This window comes from Arachis hypogaea, chromosome 20 (genome assembly GCF_003086295.3).
Source record: "Arachis hypogaea cultivar Tifrunner chromosome 20, arahy.Tifrunner.gnm2.J5K5, whole genome shotgun sequence".
NCBI lineage: Eukaryota > Viridiplantae > Streptophyta > Magnoliopsida > Fabales > Fabaceae > Arachis > Arachis hypogaea.
The window spans coordinates 139,405,603-139,426,761 of record NC_092055.1 but is presented as its reverse complement, the minus strand read 5'-3'; the positions used below and the strand labels follow the sequence as shown (position 1 = coordinate 139,426,761).

General features: G+C 28.0%; 1 protein-coding gene across 1 annotated transcript; it reads right to left on the bottom strand.

Annotated features, from left to right (window-relative positions):
- Positions 1 to 1,690: 1,690 nt before the first annotated feature.
- On the bottom strand, positions 1,691 to 3,991 carry LOC112783950 (uncharacterized). The gene is made up of 3 exons (XM_025827038.3): positions 2,928 to 3,991; positions 2,218 to 2,759; positions 1,691 to 1,957 (listed from the first exon to the last, which is right to left on the bottom strand). The coding sequence occupies exons 1-3, from the start codon at positions 3,611 to 3,613 to the stop codon at positions 1,899 to 1,901; spliced, it is 1,287 nt and encodes a 428-aa protein (XP_025682823.1). The 5' UTR covers positions 3,614 to 3,991; the 3' UTR covers positions 1,691 to 1,898.
- Between the last annotated feature and the right edge of the window lie 17,168 nt (positions 3,992 to 21,159).

Genomic DNA, 21,159 nt, shown 5'->3' with positions numbered 1-21,159 from the left:
AGTAAATATTAATAATAAATAATACGATAATACCAAAAAAACAAAATAAAAATAATCGAAATTTATCTTACTTAATATTTATTAATTATTACTAAAATTAATAAATATTAAATAAAATAAATTTTAATTATTTTTTATTAATTTTTTTGTTACCAAACATTTTAGTGACAAAAACATATGTTTTGTGCGAATCCTAAAATTTATGGAAAAGTAAAAGTACCATATAGTACATAACATTAATAAACACATAGGAGTATAACAGAGGAAATCAAGAAAGTCATAGCTTGAAGATTACAAAAACTAACTAGCTCAGCAATTAAAGAAGCCCACCTACGTAACTGTAAGACAATTATTTTCCTGACAACATTATTAACTAGGAATGCTCAATCAAACTCAGTACCACTAATGTTTTTGTTGATTTAATTTCTATCTTGACACATCGTACCAAATTAGCTTTTTAATTATTTTTTTTATGTTTTTTGTTTTTGTTTCGAATTCTTTTAGCTAAAATTTTCAAAATATGTTTTTGGAATTTATAATTTAAGATTTAGAATTAAAGATAAAATAATTTTAAAAGACATGACTATTGTTAATTAAAAAAAAGGTTAGTTTTCTAACCTTAATCGTTTAATTAAGCATCTTTCAAGTTGGAACTCAAATATCAAATTGTCAATAACCATTGTACTCTTCCCTCCATTATTGAAAACTTAACTTACCATAGAAATGGAAAGATACTATATCCAAAAATATCTAATTCAGTTTGCATGCTTATATTACTAGCGGCTACATGCACATGTTGACATATATACAAGTGCATATTTTGAAGACCAATTTCGTGTATTTGAGTTTTCTTTTTTTCTATTTATTTTTTAATAATTGTAAATACTTGACCCGCGGAGATAAATGGAAGTTAAGTAAATAAAAATTATATATCCGAATTTTCTTATTATTAGCAAAACCCAAAAAAAAAAAAGGATAGATTTACTTCACACAAGAAGAATTAGGTTAATTTAACTTGAATTTGCTAAAGGCTAAAATATGAGAGAGGAAAATAAAGAATACCTTATTTGCTTGGTTTTTCATTTTTTAAATTTTAATATTATGTTCATCCATATTTATGAGTTAAAGCAAGGAATTAACCTTTTAATCAATTATTTTTTAAAATTTTAAAATCCTAAATCTTAAACACGTTTAAAATTTTAAATAGTAAATCTTTAATCTTTCAAAAATAAAAAATACTACAATTAAAAAAATTGACTAATATTAATTAATTAAAAATTAATTTTTAATACTTATTTTAATTTTTTCATCTCATAATTTGAAAATGAGTAATACTACATGGATACCAAAATTAGTCACCAAAGTCAGCTACCAGTATAAAATACATGTTAAAATATAAATATATAATAAAAATAAATTAAACCACACATGTATTTATACATAAATATATTGGTTACTGATTTTAGTATACAAATAACATTTTTATTTAAAAAATCATGACAAGATATACATTCCCAACACATGCATATAAAATCTGGAAAGATCAAGAATATTCTTCTGTACCACCAAGCTAAGGTATACAACTGCTCTTTGAAAATGATTTCATCCATGCAATATATATAGTTATATACTAATTAACCAAATATATAATCACAATAATAATGATAATAATAATATATAAATGGTGAAATATATTATAATACGAAGCCACACTGCAACCTTTGTTTGCAACTGTCACACACGCCAATGGCGGAATCATGAGGAAGAGATCATCGTTTACAATAATACAAGGGACTTAAGAGAGATCGAGTTCATTTCGGATAATCAGATAATATATAATACCGAAAAGAAAATTAAAAATATAAAAAGAAAAAAGAAAACTAAGAAACCTTTCATGGCTAGTGCAGACGTGATGGATTGGTGCATTCCTCCCATGACTTTCCAAAGATTTGTAGCCCTAAAAAAAAAAAGAAATAAAGATTTAGAAACCATAATAACCAGTATGTAAATACGGTGAAATCTCATCTGGACTCGACTTTAAGTGAAGTTGATATCTTAGAGTCGTTAGATGAAAATTTAGTCAAATTAGTCAAATCATCTAACGGCTCTGAGGTATTCATGTGCTTCTTTCTATCGACTTAGACAGCTGTAGAAGATTATTGTTATTACAGTTTTAACATCCGCAATTTCGGTTGCGGACTAAAAAAACATGCATACCTGTAGAGAGATTCATGCTGGCTATTGCACAGAAGTTGGAGCGGTTATTAGCTGATGAGGCTGGTCCATTAGCATTATCCCAATTTGGTGACAAATTGGTGTAGTTTCCAGGATGGTAATTATTATCACTGTTGTTGTTGAAACTTGCTTCCTTATTATTATTATTAGGGATGGGAAGGTTTAATTGGTGGTGGTGATGGTGATGGTGATGCGAGGATGACATCATAGATGGCTGCTTCAACTTCCTCTTGATCACAATGGATTCCTCAATAACGTTGAAGTCATCTCTAGTTTGTGAAACTTCGCCACCACCAAGGTGGTGAGGGTTTTCACTAGGTGCAGGGCATCTTTTCTTCAATTCTAGAACCTTCCCGGAAGAAGAAGAAGAATTTCCCATTATGCTGTTACACATCTTGTTACTAGTCCTTTCTCTTGCTCTTGCTCTTGCTTTCTCCCTTGACTCCTTCATCTTTGCCCTCACATTACAAGCACTTGCTTCTTTCTGTTGTGCACTTTTCAGCTTCCTCTCCCTCGCATCTGACCTAAGCTTTGCAAACACTAATAATATTAATTAAAAAATATAATTTTAAATTCAAACAAATATTCACATATAAAAAATTAACTCGTATATATTTTTGTATTTTAATATGTATTTTATATAGATGACTGATTTAAATTAAATATTTGCGGATTATAAAGACCAAACTAACCCTTGTTGATGGTGGCGGTGGTGGTTGTTTCTAGAAAGCACTTCAAAGTCATCTTCGTCGCAGTCAGAGGACGAGGCGAAACTCTTGTTATTGGCACCGGCACCGGCACCGGCTTCGGCTTCGTCACTGGCGCTGTGGTTCTTGCTCCTGGCAAGCTCCTTAATGGCTTTCTTGGACTTGGTGAAGAGCCAGTCGAGCGTGTTGCTGGCCTTATCAAACCCTAGCATGTCTTGGAGATCGAAGAACTTGCGCGCGATCTCGATCGACAGCCTCACCCTTCGGTCCCTCAGCCCTTGAGCGGTGTAAATCTTGCTGTGCCTATCTTTCTTCGCCGCCGCCGGTTTCTTCGCGAGCAAACTGGATATGCCGAAGTGATGATGAGCACCTCCGCCACCGCCACCGTTGAGGTCGTGTTGTTTGGGCATTGATGAAGATGCAGCAAGATTACTAGTGTTATCTACAACTGTTGCCAAATTGGTTAGTGCTTCAGGGATTGGAATGTAAGGAACGCAGAGAGATGGATCATGAAGGAGATTATTGTTGTTGTTGTTAGTGGCGGTTGTTGCAGAAGAAGAAGAAGCATTGTTCTCAGGGTTCAGAAAAGGAAAAAGAGGATATGAAGAAGAAGATGAAGGGAAGCAAGGGTAAGGGCCAGTGCTGTAACTGTAAGTAGTGGAAGGAAACATCTGAAAAATTTTGCAATTGATTCCAAAAATATATAAAAAAAATAAAAAAATAAAAAAAAAGAAAAAACTAAGAAACCCTAGATTTTGTGAGATGATCTGAAGAGGAGAAGCAGGACCACTGCAGCTTACACAAGACACACTGCAGCAGATAGATAGATGTATGTATGTATGTATCTATCAATTTATCTTCTGAGCAATGAAGAATAAGGTTTGTAGGAGCTCTCCAACTTAACGGTCCAAAGTGATAACCCCAGGAGGCCCCAAGGTACCCTTTTTATATAACCAAAGAAAATTTAAAAATAAAAATAATGTGTGAAAGTGAAAACTACAAATGAGTTTGTACTAACTACTACACACTTGCCAGAAGGAAGAGAAAGTTGTGCTTCATGAGGGGAATGGATCAGAGAGAAAGAGAAGGGATTTTTTGTTTAGGCCAATGATGCAATTTCAATTTCCTTTTGTTTTTGTTGCTTACTTTTCTATTATAATTATTATTTGAATGGACCACACCTCACCTCACTCAACCTCTATATAATATAAAAGAGTCAAATAAAGATATTAAAAATATTTTTTTATAAAGATACTTTGTATAAAAATGTGATTTATTTATTTAGTCATATTTTAAATAAAAATAATATTTTTATAACCTATCAAAATAAAATTTTCGTTGGAGTATCACTTAATATAAAGGATAAAGTTTTTTTTTGAAATTTGGCAAATATTTTTAAAATATTTTTAAATTTTATTTTATTTTAATTTTAATTTGTTTAAAAAATTTTCGATTTGCATCAAATATATTGTTGGCAACTAATTTCTTAAAAGATTTAGGATCAATTTAACAACAATTGCATAAAAACAACCTTCAACACAAGCAAATCAAGTATAATTTTTATGTATTTTTATTAGATTGGTTTTAAATTTTTTAAAATTTTAACTATTGAAAGTATATTTAATACAAATAAAAAATTTGAGATAAAATTAAAATAAAATAAAATTTAGAGATATTTTTAAAAATTTTATTAAACTTCAAAAATAAAAAATATACTTTATCCTAATATAAAAATAATATGTCAATACTAAAAATCAGTTATTAAATTAATCATTATATATTTATATATAAATATATGTTATTATTTTGTATAATTTTAATGTATATTATATGTATATGTTAAAAATAATCACTAAATTAATTATTATTATTATATATAAATATATGAATTTTTTGATGATATATTGTTAATATATATTTTGCACCGTGATTAATTTGACGATAAATTTTGAATTTAGAAAGTTAGAAAAAGAGATAGTAATAGTGAGAGTAACAGATAGAGGACAAGACACACATGATTTGTGGGTTTTTTGCCTCATAATGTGGAAGCAACGTAAGCAGAGGGTGGTGGTGGTGAGAGAGTGTCAAATCATTCAAAACTTTTTTAGCCCGTTAATGTGTGTGTGTCTTTACCATTGTGAATGTTCATTGTTGTCTGGTTCCGTTTAGGGTTAGGGTTCTGATGATTAGTTTGCAGAGAATTTTAAGAAAATCAGGGATTAATAAAAGCATGTTTACGCAATACGAGATGCGTTAACTATGCGTCTACATGCTTACACAAAATCCATGTTTTTAAACTTTAAACTGCGCTTTATTGAGATTATAAAAAGAGTATTATCCAATGGATGTTACTTCAGTTAAAGTGGGTTGTGTCTTGTTCGAACTTTATGAGCAAAAATTTAGGTTCCATGTATTAATAATGTAAACTATTTTATAAAATTATTTAATTAATAATTATATTATATATACATTAAAATTACTTATTAAAATTAATTATTAGTATAAAATATATATTAAAATAAAAAATATATATTAAAAATTAATTAAATTATACATATATTTATATATAAATACATAATAATTAATTTTAATAGTTAATTTTTTATGTGTATATAATATTTTTAATTAACTAATTACATTGTTTTTCAATTTTAAAAAGTAATTAATTAATTTTTAGTTTTGACCATTCTGACTTGATAATACAAGTTTGTACTCATTGGGTAGAAATTAAATCTTCACATCCAACATTTTTTTGTTAATAAGCTAAGGTAATATAACATAATTTAAATATTTTTGTAAATATTTTTTTTAAAATATTTTTTATAAATTTCATAAATCAATTATATATATGTTTTTCTAGTGAAAAAAAATCTGTATATAACAAAGTAATCAAACATTTTTACAACTGAATAATTAAACATTTCGTGGACTTAAAAATTATCTGCCATTATATCTTTATATTTTTTTATATTTTGTTATAAACATGAACTTAATTTATTTTTATTATTTATGAAATTCGATTATAAATATGATTGTATGTAAAATCATTTTGTATTCTTAGCTAAGTTAATGATTAGTATTGAACCATAGTTATTTTTTAAAAAATGTTAAGTACACATAAAAAATTAACCATCAAATCAATCGTTATGTATTTATATATATAAATATATGTGTAATTTAATTATTTTTAATGTGTATTTTATATTTTAATATATATTTTATAATGATCATTAATTTTTATAACTAATTTTAGTGTATACGTAATATAATTGTTATTTTTTACACTAATATAGAAATTAAATCTTAATTATGATTTGTAAATCGTGACGGTGTAAAGGGGAGTGGCGGAGAAAGTTCCTATTTTGCAGTAGAAATTAATGGCTATTGAGATTTGAGAGATGGCTATTGTTTGAGGCCACAACTATTTAACCCAAGGGCCATGAAGCTTTAGTAGGTTAAACGGTGCAAAAAGTGTAGACAAAGATTAAAATCTTGGATTTAAAATCTTTTATATCTTGTTTGAGTCTTTTTTGTTTATTTATTTTTTCTCCCTTTTCATGTAAACTATGATAACTCGGTGAAAAAAATTACCGTTCTTAGGTAAAGATGAAGAAAGGGAATCAAAGAACGCCATCAAAGAATTTGACTCGAAAATCTTAACACTTCTTTTGAAGAGTAAGATGCATATTGCATATTGTAACTTACCATGCATTGAGAAATGTGAAAATTAAATTGATATATTATTAGATTCTATTTCTTATCCATATATATGTGCATGATGTATATTTATTTTTATTTAGAAAAGTTAGTCTTGTATCTAAAAAGATATTGTTTATTCTAATAAGGAAAAGTATAGAGTACCAATATATTATCTGTCAACTTATTACTAATAATAATTAATTATTATATTTTAAACACATGTATAAGGAGACACATTCAGGAAATACATATATAAAGACACTTCTATTAGACATGGTTATAAAAAAAGATATTTTTATTAGACACATTCATAAAGACACTTCCATTAAACACCGTTATAAATAAGAGTTGGCAGATAGAAATATCGTTGATAACGTAACGGAATTGATTCTGATAATAACAGGAGTTTTATTATCACTATTAGTAGATCGCATTATAGATCTATTCATCTAATCATTTCTCATTATTATTTCTACATTTAGAAAATGTCTGCAAAAATTACTTTAGGTGCAAAAAAAAAAAAAAACAATTTTGTATATTTATACAATAAGTATGTATGATTAAATTATACAAAATATAACAATACCAAGTCTACAATTATATCCAAATTTAGGAGAGATCACATTATATTTTTATAGAAATAGAAAGAAGCTGGGTCAAATAATAACAGATCTTAGAGGAGATAATTGTATTTTTTTCTTAAAAAATTAATTTTTACATAATAAATTATTTGTATAACTTCCAAAATAAAAAAGATTTACCCAAATATGTATACATACCAAATCTATAAAATATTTTATTCAACCACCCTTGAAGATATTGAATGTAAAGTTAACAGTTACAGCAATTGGTTGATTTCAAAGTAAAACAGTAGTTTAAAATTGACAATATATAGAAATTAAAATAAAATAAAGTTTCATAATACTTTTATCTCTCTCTTTCATTACAAATTTAACTCATGTATAGAAATTTATACAATGGTTTTAAAAAATATACTTATGTTTAATTTTAGGGTTTACTTATGTATTGCAAGAATATCAAAGTAAAAAACAGTTTGAAATTAAAAGGTGAGTATTTATACATTTAATGTTGTTTAAAACTTCAAAATCAATTTTTTTATATGAAAACTTTCAAATTTTTTATTCTTATTAGCAAGTGATATAATGGTACTAGTTTTTAGGAAAACTATCAATTTTAATATGTAATAATTCCTTAATTAAATTTTATGTTAAAAAAATCATAAAATATAACTATTATAAATAAAACCATCCATATATGTATGTATATATATATTTATTTATTTCATTTAATCACACAATATTCAATCATTAATTACTTTTTTAACAATGACAATTACACTTTTTTTAATTATATTTTAATATAAATTTTATATTAATAGCTGATTTTAGTGTACACTTAACATTAATTATTAATACTTTAGTTAATGTGTTTAGTCAAAATCAGAATTTTCATCCCATTGGATTATTATTTAGTCAAACTACCAGCATATATCTCTTTGCAACCCAACTCTAAATCCCCGAACATTTGATATTGAAAATCATTTCTTAAATAATAGAAACATCGAAAACATCATCTACTTTAACAATAACGAGATTTCCTTTGTAATATAACATTCCTAAGTCTTTTTTTTTAACTAAAACTGATATACTTTTGCTTCACTTTTTCATAATCAAGTGTGTTTTTTTTAATTATATATATAAAAATTTACTAATCATATTAGATATATATTAAAATTAACTACTAAATTAGTGCTAAAATTAAATATATATTAAAAATAAATTAAATTATATATATATATTTATACGTAAATATATAATAACTGATTTTAACGTGTAAATACCATTTTTAAAAACAGATAGATAGATAGAAATTGTGTGTAAAGAGGTGGACGCTAACTTCAAAACTCAATGAAAGAAATCATCTCAGCATATAAAAGACAAATTGGTAATTACAAAAATTAGGGTTCCTTTAGTGTGGCCCGTACCACCAACAGTCATTTTCAATCTGGAAAACTCATTCAAACTCTGACACCAATTTTCTCTGCTTCCACCTTTTAGAGGTGTGGGGGAAGGGGGGGTCGTCCCTGCAGTTTTGTGAATCAAGAAGCTGTAGTTGCTGCTGTTTTCACAAAGTCATATATGGAGTTAGCTTCTTACTTCTTAGTCTCTCACAAAACCTACCTAGCTTCTTGGTTTTCTATGTAGTCCCATGCCCTGTCACCATTAATTCTTTTATTATTGTTTCAATTATGTTTTCTGACTAAAATTCACTGGATTTATAGACTTAGTTGCTTATATCGTTATAGAAATATGAATAAAGAGAACCTTTTTTTGTTTTAAAAAAGGAACTTTTGTATTTTTATTTCTTATTCATATTTAAATTCTTTTTCAAAAATACTATATTCATGTTAAAAATAAGGTAAATTCTCTCTAAAATAAAAGATAAATTATCCCTTATGATATATACAGTGATTATTGATAAATTATCTTTTAATCAGAGTTTCAATATTCGAATGAAATCGTCAAATCTAATCGCTATCTAATATGATAAGAAGAAAATCCTAAGAAGGAAAGAGCTGAAAAATTGATAAAAATTTGTGATATATTAATTAAAAGAGGAAGTATAGGGAGTCAATGAAGTATCTGTACAATATGTACAATGGGGGTTTAGAGATGTTCGATTCAGTAGGATATCAGATGTTTATTATCCTTGATACCCAATGGTTATTCTGGATAGTATGGGTATATTGTGTTTGAGAAATTAGTAGTATTTTATCCTGTATGTTTATTTTTTAACTCATATTGAATTAAATAAATAGCCCATTGTACATATTGTATAAATATTTCATTGACTTCCTAACGAGATTCTAATTAAAAATGATAATAATTAATGCGTGAAAAAGTACAATAAAATTCACCTAAAAAATAATTATTAAATTAGTCATTATATATTTATAAATATAAATATTTTTTGGTAACTTTATAAATATAAATATATATTTTAACATATATTTTATAAAAATAACTGATTATTCGATATATCTGATTTTTAATATACACTTAGTATATTATAGATTTTTTTACTGTTTTTAGTGATCGGTCTTTAAATATTCATGTAATAAGTGTTCGTTAAGCCAAGCTTGCAAACATATCCTGGTCATTATTATAATAAACAAACGCCGAATTGATTTAAATAAACTTTTATGTGCCAATAAAAATTAAATTAGCGGTTCCATTAATATAAATATAAAATTCAGCACAATCATGATTTTGAGAATCAGAATCAGACAGAATGAACTGGTTCAACTACCTTAACATGATCATGTGTTCATCTAGTTTGGTTTAGACAAAAAATTGGTACAATCAATCAAAAATAATTAATAAAATTATTAATTAGTACAATACATTTTTCAATTAAAAAATATTATATTATTATATCCATTAATTTAAACCATTCAATTTTTAATTTATTGATTTAATAATCGATTCAGTTTTCAGAACCTCGAGCACATAATTAAGAAGGTAATTTGTAAAAAGAGGAAATATAAGAGGGTGTTAATATGCTGGCATTGCTCTTAACATGTTTGTTTGTGAGTGAACACTTGTGTGAGGGGTAGTATACCTAATCCGGCCTAACCTACTAAAATGAAGGGTATGTATGAAATATTTGAGGTCATGATGGTTTTCCAATGCCATCCAAAAAGGGAATATATCTGTCTCTTCACCTATTTCCTTTAAATGCCTTTTGTAATAAACTAGTATTCACACCATTATTACAATAATTCAATGTAGAAATTGCGGATCACTAATTGTTAATGCAAAACTTTTCATGCTTTACAAGTAATAGATTATTCAAAAGGAAAAGTACGAGAGGAGCCAATGGAATATTTGTACAATGTGTATAATGGAGGTTTAGGGAGTACTAAAGATATAACTATTAGTGTTACTTTTTTCCATCTGCTGAAACTTTTGAGATGAGTGGTATCATGACATGGTATTAGAGAGCGTTAAATCCGAAAGGTCTTTGGGAAGATGTTTATTATCCCTAGTACTTATGAGGGATGTTCATTTTGTAACTCAATAGCTCATTGTACACATTGTACAAATAATCCATTGTCTCCCTAGCGGGACTTTATTCAAAAATATCATGCAAAAAAAATCAATTATTAAATCAATCATTATATATAAATATATGTTATATATATATTATTTAATTTATTTTTAATATATTTATTATATTTTATATAAATAACTGATTTAATAATTAATTTTTTATATAATAATAATAATAATAATAATAAAAAATATGAGGTTAATTAAGATGATAAATATTTTATATTATAATTAAGAAATATGAAATTCAAGTTTTACAAATAACACTTTTTATGAATTATATTTGGTGAAAAACATTTTTTCAAAAAATATGTAGTAAACTTCTCTGATATCTTCAATATATACAGTAAATACTTCTATTATATTTACTTTTTTATTCATAGGGCTGTTAATAGATTGTACACTTTTTCTTTCCCTTTATTTTTCCCCTTTCCTCAAGATAAAGATAATTTATCATTAGTAACAGATCAGACATGTGAAAAATGGCATCCAAGAATAATGGCTAATGGTATTGGTATATTGCTTATGAATGCCAACTTTCACTACCAAAAAGAAGGGGTTTAGCCATGGAAAAATCCGTGGCTAAACTCCAAAAAAACTGTGGCAATTATGCTTTTGCAACAAATGAACATCCGTGGCTAGGGAGGGCGACGCGTTTTTAATTAGCCACGCTTTTTACTCCAATAGCCACGGCTTTAACACCCGTGGAGACATTTGGTTAGCCACAACTTTAGCACGTTTAGACACACTCTTTTCCGTGGCAAAATAAAACATTTACCTGTGACAAAATTGATCAGGCCGGGCTTTTTTGCCATACTTTTTTCCGTGGCTAACGATAGAAGTTAAATTAAAAAAAAATATCATAATAAAAATGCTCTTTAATATAAAATTACATCATATAATATTAAAAAAATTAATCACATTCCTATACGTATTATCCATAGTATAAAAATATAAAATTAACAAATACTTAGTATTGAAAAGCAAATATCCTAGATTAATGGATTTAATGTTAAAAAAATATTCAAATAAAACTATTACAAAATAAATATCAAACTTTGCTAAAATGATACAAATCTTGAAAGTATCAAAATAATGAATTTATCAAGCTCTCCATTTCTTGTTACACAGACAATCCACAGGTAAATAATAAAAAATACACATAACTTCGGCCACTAAATTATACACCACTGAATTATACACCCTGTCGATACTCCAGTTGTTTTGTGTACTCCAATAAAATCTGTTAAGCAAAATAGAGATCAAGAATTAAGCTAAAAAATTAATAGGTCATGATTTGACTCCTTCGAAGATGATAAAAAATTAAGGTACAATACTTACTTTTCGGATGTAATTTGCAGCTGCTTTGCAGCCTTCAATTGTCAGTTGCATAACATCTTTCAAAATGCCAATTGGTGATTTAGAATCTATCTACAACCAATAACAAAAGAAAGAATGCATGTTGGAATAAAAAAAAATCTAAAATTAACTTTCATTGTTGACTAAAAGAAATATAAAAAACAAAATGATGTCATGAAAATCTTCTTAGCGATTCGGGTTTACAGATAGAATTCTGATTCCACCGATTTTGCTTGCTTCTTCGGCGACTCAAACTGACGGTACTCGAACTGTAAATCACGGTCCCTGCTCTTTCACAGAACGTCCGATGTGATCGTACCTAGAACCTAAACAGGAACGTCTTGAGCGAATTGCTCTGAAGGTTAGCTGAATTGATCTGAGTGCAGGAGTTAAGAAATTACGATCGGGAGAAACGGAAGAAAATGTTATTAACGAAAGGGTTGGCTACATGTTATCAAACTTGAATCAATTGCAGGAGCTAACAAATAGGGATTTTGGAAATAGTGGAAGGAAGTTATTGTTAAGACTGGGTGAGTGGGCTACTTAATAAAAGTTGCGCTTAACATTGCCGCTCAAAATTTCATTCATCTTACTATAGATGTTAATTTGAATTTTGTTTAGTGAACTAACTATAACTTTTTAATTTAGAGTAAAATTTAATTTTAATAAAAAAAATATCAAATTGTAAAATTTACAACTTTAAATTATATTAAAAAATTTCACATATTAATTAGAATTTAAAATTTTTACTCGTTGAATTTAAAAAAAAATGGCATCAATAAAAATTAAAATAAATAAACTTAAAACTTAAGAATTTGATACCTTTAAATTGAAGAAAAAAATTTTTGTACATAATTAAAAAATGAACTCCCATAAAAATAATTTTAATTTATTTTTTAAATTAAATTAATAAAATATAGGTATAAAACTAATATTCTGAATTTTAAAAGTTAAAATTCTGTTTATTAATGTTGCCATAAATTAAGAGTGAGTAATTAAATAATGAATAATTAAATTAGTTATTATTTCAATAAAATCATAGTTAGTATCTTTTACTTTCTAAAATTAGTTAGAACTATTTTATCAAAGATAAATATGTACTCTTTTTATAAGTACTCTTTTTTATAATTTTAACATTTATTTTTAATTGAATCATTTTATTCTATCACCAAAGTCTCTAAATAATGCATACAGTAAAATTGGACACTAAAACTGTATTTGACTAAAAAGAACACGCACAAAAAATGTAATAACTAAAATATAAATATTAAAATTGTATGTATATAATTTAGTCTTTTTGGTTACATTACAATCTGATTTAGTAACAAGTAATGAATAATACAACCACGTTAAAAAACTACAGTTAAATCAAAAAGAAAAAATTAATCAAATCAGCGCATAGCTAATACTAAGTAAAAAAATACATGATTCAGAGATATGGCCAAATTCAAGGATCATACGAAGTGAGAAAATTGTACATCATCAACAACATCTAAAATCAAACCATTAGCATACTTTATTAATTTTTCATGGCAGCACTCAAAAATAGGGAGAAGAATTCAACAATTGAAGAATTGGAAAAGCCTGCACATGATAAATCGAATTTACCTTTAAGTTACGGTTTAAATTTTGAAAAAGTAAAAACTGCATAAAAATATTTTGAGAGGAATGGAGGACAAAACCAAATTAAACGCGGAATTTAAAAGTGAAAATCGTTCGATTTTGCCACGGTAATCATTGAGTCTGTGGTCATTGAGAGAACTCATCTCAAGTTAGCCACGAACAAACAAAATCGTCGAAAAATTTCACAAAATTTGGCCACGGAAATACAAGACGTTGCAAGTGATTACCACGATCATATAAATTTGCCACTCTTTTTAGTTCGTGGATATCTTCCCGTTAGTAATGTCCGTATTTCTGGTAGTGTTTATACGGTAATTCGTTAATGACTTTGGATTTTTTAATACAATTGAAATGTGACTTAATAAATATTATCCAAAATGTGATTAGCTGAAGTAGTGTAGATTCTTTTACATGATGGTGCTTATTTCATTAGATTTTATTAACTAATATGGACATATATGAAAAATTTGATTATTCTATTAAAATAGATTTAATTATTCTATTATATTTATTAAAATTTAGATTTAGTAGATATAATTCAATTCTATAAATTAGACTTATTTGACAAACAAATATAGATTAATCTGTAGTCATTTCTGATATTATCATGGACAACTAAGAGGATTAAAATTGGTCTACTTTTTGTAGTTCCTAATTGATTTATTGATAACTTTTGATATATCTACTTCTTGATTTCTGAATATTATCATTTCTTTTCAATCACGTATTTAAAATGATATAAAAAAATTAAACCAATCAACCATCTAGTACTTCTTCATTTTTTACAGTCTTATAGGTGTTCTTGTCCAACTCTCAAAATGTTGCTTGATTGTTTTTGGTATCGACTATAATTTCTTATTAAGCGCCCAACCAAGCACATCACACCTGCCAAATAAACTCACACCCAATAAACAAGTGATAATCATTCTCAGTATCTTTTTTGCATAAAACACAAAGATTATCATTTTGATCAATAATGCCAAATTTACTTAATCTCTTTTTAGTATTAACCCTACCAACTAATACAAACCAAATGAATAACTTAACTCTGCGTTCTTTAATTGCTCCACCTTATTATGTTGAGCTTTTATTTCAAAAAAAAAATTAGACTTATTTAATCTCAATTTTAATATAGTATATATTAGAATTTATTCGATCTAATATTATTGTAACACCTATTTATCAATGTTAATAATTACTCTATCATTTATGGGCATAAAAAAATGTATTACAAGTCTCACATCACTCAAAGATAAACTCTTTAAATAATTTATAAGTGTGAAATATTTTTTACTTTATAATTTAGTTTTTACGGTTAAATTAGACTTACTCAATCTCAATTTTAATATGATACCAGAGACTATTCAATTTAATATTATTAAATTATTTACCTACAAATATTCACGCTCTATATAATCATTTATAAATATAAAAGAAAGTGTATGTGGGAGTAATCTGTCATTCGAGCTAACGTTTAAAATTGAATTAAGTCTACTAAATTTAAATTATAATAATATTAAATTTGTTTATTTTATTAAAAAATATGTAAAACAATGTATCTTTTTAAGTTGCATACATTGAAAATATCTATAGGCATTATCCTTTGATAATTCAAGGCTTGATTTAATTTCAACCCACTTTAGACTTCACCAACTCCATATAAATGGCAAGATAGAACAACTTTTTAAGAAAGCCACACTGCCATAGTCGACAAATTAAACAATCACGCTTAGAGTTTTGAATAACCCAAAATTAAAAAAAAAAAAAAAACATTTAACAAGAAGCCTCTTACAACTTTTCAATGATTAAATATGTAGCTAGTTTATGTTCTCAAAAAGATAGACCATCCATCCTAAGCGAAGACCAACCTTATTGTTTCATACCCAAAACCACACTATAAGCCAATTTTTACATAAAATTGTGTATTCTTTATAGGTCAAAAATACAAATTCACGTATTAAAGAGTAAATTATCATTTCTACCTACAAAAATTTTAAACGCTGATAAATCTACTTATATAAAAAAAGAAATTATCATTTCTATCATTAAAAAATAGTTCTATACGATAAAATTATCCAAATACTGAAAAATTACTTAAATGTTAGGTACCAAATAAATGACGCAGCAAAATATAGAGATAAAAAATTAAAAATTTATATAAAATAATTTTTTTTTGAGAATTACAACTTCTCTCTATCATAAGGAGATTACAATAATATTCTCTTAACAAAAGGAGAATACACCTCTCTTTAAATATAAGAGAAACCTCTCAAAGAAAAAATTCTCTATGTAACTCAATGTTATTATTATTCGTGTTGGATGAATTGATTGAAATGAATTAAGAAAAAACTCAATTTATAGATGAGTTTCTTCAATATGAACCGTCCGTAAATTAGAGATATATAATTCTTCTCTTTTTCAACCATAAATTCTATGGTTATAAACTAGGATTGTTTATTACCTTTCATTTTATTTAGCTATTATTTATTTATTTGTTTTCTAAAATGAGCTTTATTAATTTAATTTTTACAATCTCTTACTTAAAGCTAATTTTGGTATTAAAAGTCTCATGACTTCATGTTGCTCGTATACTCAATAGGCCATAGGACTGCACCATTCAAACTTATCAGTGTTGATTGGTTTTGTCATGACATCTACTAAGTTATCTTTATTATGAATCTTTTGCATATTCACACTCTTTTTTTCTACTACTTTCCGAACAAAATAATATTGTACTCCAATGTGTTTTGTTCTTGAATGAAAGGCAGGATTTCTTACAAAGTGTAAGGCACTCTGACTGTCACCATATACAGGAATCTTGTGTTGTTTGTGTCCGAGTTCTTCTGTCAACCTTTGGACCCAATGAAAATAGTTTCCTTGCATGTTTGTGTAGCTGTCATATATTCGGCTTCTGTAGTAGATAGAGCTACAACAATCTGTAATTTAGAGAGCCAGCTCATAGCTCTTCCTGCAAGTATGAACACATATTCTGTAGTAGATTTTCGTTTATCAAGATCACCTGCAAAGTCTGAATTGACATATCCATTGACAATGAATTCTGATCCTCCAAAACATAATGCAACATTCGAGGTCCTTTTGATGTATCTCAGGATCCTCTTAATAAAATTCCAATGCTCTTTACTCGGATCTGCCATAAATCGATATACCACCACAACTGTTTGAGTAATATCTGGCCTTATATAGATCATGACATACATAAGGCTTCCCACCACTGATGCATATAGTACTCGAGACATTTCCATTCTCTTTGCTTCACTACTAGGGCACATACTTGAGGATAATTTAAAATTTATAGGAAATAGAATTGAAATTGACTTACATTCTTGCATGTTAAAGCGTTGCAAGATCTTTTCAAATAATTCTTTTGTATCCCTAAAATCTTGTTTGCTAGTCCTAAGTCTTTCATATCAAACTCTCTAGGTAATTGTGCCTTCAATTCTTGTATTTGATCTTTGTTGGGACCTACCCCCAACATGTCATCCATATACAATAGCAGAATGATAAAATCATTATCACCAATTCACCAGACCTCACAACTAGAAAATTGCTTATTACAGATGGATTTACAGACAAATTTGGTCTTTTATTATAGATGGATTTTTCGTTACCGACGAACTTTGTCCCTCTGTAAAAGCCTCGTTGAAAATTATTTACCGACAACTTTTTTTCGTCGATAATTTATCAACAGATTTTTTTCCATTATTGACAATTTTTTCCTTGGTAATCGTCCCCCCCCCCCATTTCGCTAAAAACGTCATATTTTCCGACAGATTTTTTGTTGGTAACTAGCGTCAGATTTTTTGACGAATTTTCTATCGGTAATTGGAGTTTGGAAAAGCAATTTGAACTCAATACAGACAAATTTTTCGTCTGTAAATCCATCAGTATGGTAAAATAGATTTTTTTTAGATTTTTTCATGGTAAAATGAATACCACCTTAGGTTTGTTTTCTAAATTTATCCCATAAAACACATTGAGAATTGAAAAAAAAAAAAGCCAAAAGTCACATAGATAAGCATAATATTCATTACATCATACCTGATTAACATTCAAGAACAAACGAACTCATAATTAATTGACAAAGTATGCTAATTTGAGTAAAAAATACATCACGAAAGAGTGTCGGAATCATATAAATTTTTCTTGTTGAACAAGATGCCATTTTCTGATGATGCGCTATCATCATCATCATCGTCATCATCATTATTCACATCAAAATGACTCAACCCAACATCATAATTCATTAGCAACCAAACCACAATGCCTTACAAAATTATCAAAGAAAACCACTTTCTTCTGAAGAATCCAGATGGAATTCCAGGCCCTTCTTGCTGTTGCTGTTCTAAAATGGAAATTACACTTCCCAACCTCAGTGTTGACTTTTGTTCTTTTCACAACCCCTTCAATAGCAACTCCACAAACAAGTGAACCACCAATTTGAGTAGCCATGTAACTGGTATAACTTAACTCACTGTAGATATATTTCAAAACAAAGAAACTGATCATATATCTAAGTTGCTTTGCTTAATTTAAGGAATAAAGAGTACTAGAAGATAATATATTATGAATGTGGTTCATCGTTCACTGAAAAATGAACCCAATTTTCAATTCCAATACAAAAATGCAACAAACAGAAGCGGCCGCAATTCACTTCTAAAAATCTTGTAACATCGTTGATCGATGCCCTTTAGTTAAGACCACTTGAATCAATTGAGTTTGGACAGAGAAGAATTTGTTTTAACTTGTTTATCTTGCTCGTGTGAATTATTAATATTACTATCTAGAAAGGAATAATGATTACTTGAGCCACAGTGATATATATACTCTGTTTTGAGTCGAGATTTAATTAAGTGATTGATCATGTAACCTTGCTTTATATGTTTCGATCCAATGCTGAAATGTCATCTGAGTCATCAATTTTGTATAAATTAATAATTTTACTATAGTAAATCAACTTCAACTGGTTGAATGATCAATTTATTTGTTCATTTAAACAAGTACTGAGGAGTTGAATTTTTTCTTTGTACATCTAATACATAGTTGGCGTATAGAAAAAGCCTTTAATAAAATTTAGATTTGCAGTAAATTAATCTTTAATTTGATGAGTTGGAAAATATCGTAAAAAAAATTAATGAATATAGTAAAAAATTAACCTTAGTTGGCCAAAGCTAATGACATTAAATGCAAGATTAGATTTTAGGCAAACCAATCACTCCCAAGATTTAATTAAATAAAACAAAGATGCAAATAAGGGGTCTCATCCTGCAATATTTTCAAATATATTTAGAAGATAATACAAAATATAATAAAATAAGTACACAAATTATTTTAGTATGTATTAAGTTTTTTTATTTTGTAATTTTTTAAATTTTGTTAGAATATATAATATTGTAATTTTAAATTTATTTTGGATGAGATTTGTAAACAAATTTGCAAAATCATGTATTTTTTTATTTGTTATTATAAAACTTTAATTATTAGTATTATTATCAGTTTAATCCATTTTACGTTTTGATAGTTTGTAAATTAATCAAGGCCCATACCACTATCTAATTAGAGGTAAAACTAACTAATTAACCTCATATACTTCCTCACTTCTCTCAATTCGCACATACACCCCCACTCTTCACTAGATGAATCCTTATTTTCGAAACACACATTGTCTTACCGTGGAAAGTTGTCTTCTCCTTTTCGCCGCTGAGCATCGTGCTCGGAAGTGTTGTGTCCTTGGCTCCCTCACCATCGTCAGTCAAGTTCTCTTCCACACTGTCGTCAGTCAAGTTCTCTTCCACGTCGTCGTTGTACTCGTTGAGGTATAAAGTTTCCATCTTCATGCTAATTGTTTATCTTCCTCTTATTGCTTCGGTTTCTAATTTGTAACCCATCAAGAGTGAACGGGTGCACTTTACACCATTGCTATTAGGAACAAATCACATTACTTGGCATTTGCTAGTCACAAGTTCCACTTAATTGAATTGCTGACCATATCTAATCACATGCATTCTTTTTTGCATTTATAATTTATTCACCTTATCTTTAAATCCAATTCTATGGGGGTATGAACAATCACAGCTAAGATTTGAAGGGTTTGGGGGTTGCATTTTCATATCTTCATTGTAACTAGAAAAAAATATTAAAAAATATGGCCTCTGATTTATTTAATTAATTTCTGATTTAATTTCTCACAAAGAGTAATGATGGCTGTTAACTTTAGGAATAATTTTTTAATTAAAAATATCTAAAATTTTGGCACCTGTGAAAAATAAGAATATTAATAATGGTAATTAATAATCTAAGGGAGTAGATGTTGCTCAGTCAAATAGAGAATTAGTGACGCCGGGACGTCGCTTGGGTCACCAATCTCGGCGAGATTAACAACCACACTATGGTGAAAATAGCCATAAACCCACCTTGGTTGGCTAAGCTAAGGATGCACCTCTTACTTTCAAAGAGCCTAGAGGAAAATAAGCACACAGCTTATTTCATATTAAAAAATCAACTTCAACTTCTATTTCATAAATAAAAGGTACATGAGTTATTTATACTAGTGAGAGAAGGAAAAGCCTTCATAACTTGGACGATGTGGGACTAATACATAACACAAAGTTCACTATCCTAAACAATATGGGACTTGTATTCCCTTATTACAATTAACTAATATAATTAACCTACTAACTCTACTTGCTCCTGCGTCATTCTCCCTGGGTTGAAAGAACTCTTGCGTGAAAAGACTTGTGACAGCAGATGATCGATCTCATTAATGAATCCACATCAAAAGATCCTATTGGTGACTCCACACCAAAGACCCGCACTCACAAATCAGATAAAATTTTACAAGATTCGTGGCAGCAGACAATCTCATTGACAAATCCACACCAAAAGATCCCATTAGCTAATCCACGCCAAAAACCTACACCACAAATCAAATAAAATTATACTAAAGCAAGGTGAAGGCCATGAGGACCGACCTTGCTCTGATACCAAACTGACACCGGGACGTTGCTTGGATCACCAATCTTGGCGAGGTTAACAACCCCACTATGGTAAAAATAGCCATAAACTCACTTTGGTTGACTAAGTCGAGGTGCCATAAGCCCACCTTGGTTGACTAAGCCAATGATGCACCTCTTACTCTCAAAGAGCCTAGAGGAAAATAAGCACACAGCTTATTTCATATTCAAAAATCAACTTCAACTTCTATTTCATAAATAAAAGGTACATGAGTTATTTATACTAGTGAGAGAAGGAAAAACCTTCATAACTTGGACGATGTGGGACTAATACATAACACAAAGTTCACTATCCTAAACAATATGGGACTTGTATTCCCTTATTACAATTAACTAATATAATTAACCTACTAACTCTACTTGCTCCTGCGT

Bases quoted from the DNA above. Each gene is read 5' to 3' on its own strand.
- LOC112783950 (XM_025827038.3), bottom strand. From the start codon at position 3,613: ATGTTTCCTTCCACTACTTACAGTTACAGCACTGGCCCTTACCCTTGC. The intron at 2,760-2,927 runs GTTAGTTTGGTC...TGCAAAGCTTAG, and splicing joins CACCGCCACCATCAACAAGG to GTCAGATGCGAGGGAGAGGA. The intron at 1,958-2,217 runs GTATGCATGTTT...TTTTTTTTTTAG, and splicing joins CAGCATGAATCTCTCTACAG to GGCTACAAATCTTTGGAAAG.